Source organism: Sceloporus undulatus, chromosome 8 (genome assembly GCF_019175285.1).
Source record: "Sceloporus undulatus isolate JIND9_A2432 ecotype Alabama chromosome 8, SceUnd_v1.1, whole genome shotgun sequence".
Taxonomy (NCBI): Eukaryota; Metazoa; Chordata; class Lepidosauria; order Squamata; family Phrynosomatidae; genus Sceloporus; species Sceloporus undulatus.
The window spans coordinates 1,730,123-1,736,122 of NC_056529.1; the positions used below are offsets into that span (position 1 = coordinate 1,730,123).

General features: G+C 50.9%; 1 protein-coding gene across 1 annotated transcript; it reads right to left on the bottom strand.

The window, feature by feature from the left end:
* Positions 1-454: 454 nt before the first annotated feature.
* LOC121914702 (C-factor-like) lies at positions 455-4,629 on the bottom strand. The gene is made up of 6 exons (XM_042438334.1): positions 4,439-4,629; positions 3,255-3,306; positions 2,736-2,926; positions 1,821-1,982; positions 1,562-1,672; positions 455-605 (listed from the first exon to the last, which is right to left on the bottom strand). Exons 1-6 carry the CDS (start codon positions 4,583-4,585, stop codon positions 492-494), a joined length of 777 nt encoding a protein of 258 aa, XP_042294268.1. The 5' UTR covers positions 4,586-4,629; the 3' UTR covers positions 455-491.
* Positions 4,630-6,000: the final 1,371 nt, after the last annotated feature.

Consider the following 6,000-nt stretch of genomic DNA (forward strand, 5'->3'; position numbering starts at 1 on the left):
GTATTTGGTGGCCCTGCTGTGGGCACCCTGCCACCCCTTTCCTGGCTTCAGGGCAGACTAACTGCTTTGTTTTTGTGCAAAGCACCTTTGCTTTCTGCTTGTTCAAACACTTCCAGCAGTTAGAAACACAGAGACTTTCGAGGGTGTGGTGGGAGGATTGTGGGTACGCTTTTTTTAAAACTGAATGACCAGAGTGCAAAAGGATGTGTGGATGGATGGATGGAAGGCCTGGCCAAGCCGTCACAGGCAAGCGTTGGCTGGAGCCCTCCAAGAAGTCAACCAAAGGGCTGTGCTTGTGTGTGCATAAGTGTGTGTGTGTATGTGTACACCTGGGTGCATGCATGCTCTTGGCAGCCTGGAGCGAGCTCAAATGAAACCAAACCAACGACCCATTTCAGATGTATTTTTAAAACTGCTGGGCGACAAGGCGCTTCGGGCTGCTGCCCTCCTTGCAGAGCTTTCCAGCGTCCATTGCCTGCAACTCCTTTGCTTCACCAAGGGACAACGTTGCCCTCCCAGTCAATGAAGGAGCCTGTGTCCTTTTCCGTCATGGAGGAAAGCACTTTCACGATCCCAGAGGAACTCTCTGCCACGGTTTGTGGGACCTGGAACATCCAGGAAAACAAAACATTTGGAAATATTTCAGGGTTGTTGTTTTTCTGGTGCAGAACCCAGCATGCTGTGGGCCCAAAGCAACATATCCCCCAAATTCACAGGAACCTTTCACGGCAGGAGAATACCTGGGCAGGCTGCGATGTTTTTGGAGTAGACCCCTTGAATCAACTGTTAAATGGTGATTCAACACATAGGTAAATCCAGTTGGTTCATTGGATGTCCTCCAGTTACGACTAGCAATAGGGTGTAGGTTGCCATGTGTCTGTTGCTAGTAGCATGGGGGGGGGGGGAGTCACTGTGTTTCCCAAATTATTCTTACTTCCACTTCCTCTACTCTTAGTCAGTCCTAAATCGGCATGTACAAAGGGTGGGTCAGCATTCATAGAATCATAGCATTGGAAGAGGCCCCAGAGACCATCCAATGCAACCCAGCCTCAGTGCAGCATCTTCAGACAGAGCCTCCCAGAAGCAGGGAACTGTCCAGAGAAGGAGACCCCAATACCTCTCTGGCTTCCATTGTGGCACTGCTCTCATTGCCAAGACATTCTTTCTAATGGCGCATGAGACCCTCCGGACAATTCTATATCAGCAAGTGAAACATCAGAGATGGATTCCCCAAAGGTCCCCCTGCCAGGTGTATAAAAAACCCTGTGTTTTCAGAGAATAAAGCACCCCCCCCCCCGGGAGCCTGTGGGTTGGGGACATATTACTGGCATATATTAAGAGAACGTCACGTTTCAGCGTCTGGAAGACTGTCCCAGTAGAATGACAGCTGCATCTCCCTTCTGATCCCAGTTCTCCTCCTCCTCCATCCTTGGGCCCATTCCCAAAGGAGTCGGGAGACCCATCCCTGTGCCCAGGATCCATTTGGGGAGATTGCCCCTACCCCCTTTTTCTCTGGGACCCCTCTGTCTGGGTGCAGCTCTGTCTGTCTTTGGTCGCTTACCAGCATTGTCCCCATGGACGTTTTCACCCAGCCAGGATGGATGGACATGGCGAAAATCCCAAGCGGCTTGTACTCCAAGGACTGGCACCGGGTCAGCATGTTCACTGCAGTCTGGGGAAAGAGAAGCCCCAGAAGGAGCCAGAGGCAGAAAGTGTGTGTTTGTGATGCTCCAGACTGAAAGCCAACAAACAAAAAGCCCAGGAGGCCCACTGCCTGTCTTGGAGGCACGTGCGAGGGGAGCGTGGCCCACCGCTCTTACCTTGCTGCAGCGGTAGGAGATGACTTGAGAGAGATGCCAACCAGACATTTTTTCCAGGGAAGCAAAGTCACTGGAGATGTTGATGATGGCGGCCTTGCTGCAGCTCAGCCCTTCCCTTTGGGGGCTTTTCAGGGCCGCTTTCTTCAGCAAATGGAGGAAGGCCTTTTGGAAGCAAAGAGGGCACCCATGAAAGAAAGGCCTGGTCCTGGCAGCGATGCCCAAAAGGGGTGGGGGGGACCCCAGCCTTGCCCCCTTGACCCTGCCTCCGGCAGGCAATGGCATGCCCTTCCCTGAGAGGATGCCCCTCACTGCCCCCAGTTTGGCAGCCCCAGTTAATCTTCACACTTTCTCAGTGGCTTTTGGAGTGTCCCAGGGTCCCTCTTCCCCTCCCACTTTCCCCCCTTCCGCTCGGCTTGCTACCTTTGCTGCAAACTGTTAAGCAATGCTCAAAGTGCAAAAGTAGTTTGCTGTGAGTTCAGCAGGAGGAAGGAGCAGAGGGACAGAGCCTTGCCCTTCCCAGGAGGCTCAGGCCAAAGCAAACTGCTGCAGCCTTCCTGGCTTTGGGCTGCTCTGCCTCACAAGCACCTCTTGCCGCCTTGAACATGCTCTGATGCCATCCGGCCACAGGGCCCTGGCTTCCACCTGGAAAATCTATCAAAGTTTAGGCACTTTATCATCCATACCCTGCAAGATGTCACAGCTGAAAACCAGGATTAGGGCTAGGAAAAGGCAGTCCGTCTCCTTTTTAGCCTCAGCCACAGTCCCAGCTGTGTCTCCTCCCCACAGCTGCCCCATGGCCGCCATGTTCTCCCCCAGAAAGACCCCCTTTGTAACAGGGACACGCCTCCCAAAACAGACGCTCCCTTCCTGACACTGCTGAAGGTCAGATGAAAGCCCTTCCCAGCGGGTTCTCACCTGGGCGACTTGCAAGGTCCCAATGGTGTTTGTGAGGTAGACATCGGTCATGTTCTTGATGGTTTCATTTGCCAAAGTGGTGAATTTGATCAAAATGGCAGCATTGTTTATGAGCAGTGTCAGCCCATTTTCTTCCACATGTTCCTTGACCTTCTGGACAGCGGCCTCTATGCTCTTCAGGTCCCTGATATCTGCTTGGAGAGACAGAAAAGCCATTGATGTCTCCGGTCCCATTGTGCACATGAGCAGGGCCACGTCTGGGGGAGGCAGCGTTTCCCTCGGCCCTTGCACTCTGACACTCGGCCAATTTTGGCCACTTAGGCCACCATCTGAGGGCACCGAACCCACAGCCAATGGGTCAATGTTGCTCCCTGGGGGGTCTGCCCCATGGCATCAGGGCAGCATGGTTAGCCCTGCCATGACGCCAACAAAAACTGCAGAGAGCAGGTGGAGAATTTTCAGGGAGGAACCCATTAAAACATGACACTGCCTAACTCCAGAGTGAAAACAAGCACATACCAAGTTGGAGCACCACCAGGTTTGGATGCTGTGAAGCCATCCTCTGCAGCATCTGGAAAGAAGGAAAACCAGAAAAGCATGCTTCAGGATGATGACTCTTTCTTTCTTTGCCAACCCAAACTAGGGAGACATCCCAGAAAAGGAAGAGGACAATGCGGTGGTCATCAGCCTCCTTCTGCCGGCCGGACCAGGAGCCAAAGGAGGCCCTGAGCGCTGTACCCACCCACCACCATGACGCAAAGGTATCTCTCTCTCACACACACATTCATGTGAAGACCCCATGCCTCCAGCCTCTGTCTCCTTCTGGGGGGGGGTCTGCTCTTCTCTCGTCTCATGGCCACCCCCTGCCTCAACCCCCATTACTCCCACTGCTTGCAGCCTGTCCGTTTTTGGGGTTCTGTGATGGCCACCCCAAAGGGAACCTGGAAAGTCTGCCCAGCGGTCGAGTGTCACTGTTGGCCAGACACACGGGTGACAGACAGCCACCCAGACACCTGAGCCGTGACCTGGCCATCCTGGGTGCTTCACGCCATCCTTCCTCCTTCATGAAAGGATGGGAAAGAGCACCAGACCAACCCCTGATGAGGACATCTTAGGAGGCATTGGGGGAAAGGGCAGCTGGAATAGTCCTGGACTTCTTGGTGCAAACTGGAGTCCGATTCATGCGGCCTTTGCAGGCGCCTTTGGGGGCCATCATGGCCACCACCAACTTCTCAGCGAGGGAGCTGTCGAAGCTCTGCCCAAATGGAGACATTTTAAACGGTTCTAATTCTACCGACAGTTTAATGTCATCTTAAACTTTATCTTTATATGCGTCTATTTACATGTGTTTCTTTTTATCTCACACAGTCTAATGTAATTTCAAACATAATTTTTAAAACGTGTTTCTTTTTGTTTTGCAAGAGGCGGAGAGGTAGCTGCATTTGCACTGTGCCTGAGTCCAGAAGTTGCATGGGCTGATAAAAGAGACCTCTCAAAAGTTACTTTTAAAAGTAACTAGAAAACATTCCTCATTACATTGACAAAGCCATGCTGGTTCTGTTCATTTGTGCTGCTTTTCAAATGTAACTTAATTATCCACTTGGCATGCAATTTTTTTAAAAGCCATAAATGCAAAGGGTAACTTGTTCCAGGTTGCTGTAGGGTTTCTGTCTAGGCCCCATCCATCCCAGGACCGTCCTTACCTTGCCTTCAGGGCTGTCCAGGTCGCGGCTGGTGGCGAAGACCCACTCGGGGGGATCGGGCATCTCCAGGAAGCGCTCCACCATCCCCAGGCCGAGACCCCGGTCGGAGCCCGTCACGAAGACACTCCGAGGACGAAACCCCTCCATGGCTGCCGGCTCCTTTGGTCACCTCCAGCTGCTGGTTTCCTTCCCTTGGCCTGGATCCTCCAAATTTGAGTGCAGTCTTCCCAGGTGTGCAGCTTTTTGACTGACACAAGGGTGTGTTTGTGTGTGTGTTTGTGTGTTTGTGTCAATGGCTGAGGGCCATTCCTCCCTCCTCAGGAAAGCGTGTCTTAATCCTGAGTCACTCCAGGGATGGGAGGAGAGAAAAGGAGGAGAAAATGGAGAGATGGGGTGAGAGGCTTCCTCCGGTTTCCTTGGCTGCACCAAGGCAGGAGAGCAGGCTTCTGGGTGTGTGAGGGACGTGTGGCTCCCAGAATTGCAGGGCTTGGCTCCTGCAGTCCTCCTTTTCCTCGCAGGCATCTTCAGAGACCTGGGTCCACCGGTCTGGCCTCCTTTCATTTCCACAATGGAGTTGCCAAGCCAGCGGCCGAGCAAAAGGCCCAAGTTCGCCTTCTGCTCCCTGCAGACCATCATGAGACACAGCATAAAGGCACAAGAAAGCCAGACACATCAGCATCCCCCAAAATGGATTTATATTCAGGCATGCAGCAAAGAAGAATCAAAAACAGCAGGAAGACTCATACCAAGTATAAGAAATGAAGCAGGGGAGCGTCTGATAGAATCTTACAAGGCCAACAACTTACTCATTGCAAATACCTTTTTCATGCAACCAGGGAGGAGAGTATACAAATATACAACACCACTGTTAGAACTGTTAGAACAGAATTTGGAGAAAGAGAATGGTTCCCAATTGGCAAAGAAGTCAGGCAAGGCTGCCTATTATCACCCATTTATCCAAATCGTATGCAGGAAAAGAAATCATAGGAAGAACAGGTTTAGACTCAGGAGAAGGAAGAGGAGGAGTGAAGAATGGAGGAAGAAACATCAGCAAGCGGAGATATCCAGATGCTGCCATACTATACCACAGACTAGGAGCAATTGTTAAGGAAGGTCAAGGAAAGAAGTGCAAAGGCAGGCTTACTGCTGAATATAAGCAAAGGTAATGACCAGAGGATCCACATAAAACCAACCCAGATCATGGAGAAGTTGAAGTGCTTAACCTTTTCCTGAGCCTTGTCTCCAACCCGGGTCACAATGCTGACTGCAGTCGAGAGGCAAGAAGATTAGGAATGGGAAGGTCAGCCACGGCGGGCGTTTCTTGGATGGTTTTAAATGTTTTGTGTTTTTGTAATGTTTTTTATAATGTTTTTAAAAATATATTTCAAAATATTTTTTACCTGTGAGCCCCTTGGGGCCTTTCTGGGAGAGAGAAAATAGTAATAATAATAATAATAATAATAATAATAATAATAATAATAAGAAGAAGATGAAGAAGAAGAAGAAGAAGAAGAAGAAAGATCTTAAGCAGCAAAGACATACAACTCAGTGCCAAAGTTAGA

Bases quoted from the DNA above. Each gene is read 5' to 3' on its own strand.
- LOC121914702 (XM_042438334.1), bottom strand. From the start codon at position 4,585: ATGGAGGGGTTTCGTCCTCGGAGTGTCTTCGTGACGGGCTCCGACCGG. The intron at 1,983-2,735 runs GTGAGAACCCGC...TGCTTCCAAAAG, and splicing joins GGACCTTGCAAGTCGCCCAG to GCCTTCCTCCATTTGCTGAA. The intron at 1,673-1,820 runs GTAAGAGCGGTG...CTCTTTCCCCAG, and splicing joins TCTCCTACCGCTGCAGCAAG to ACTGCAGTGAACATGCTGAC.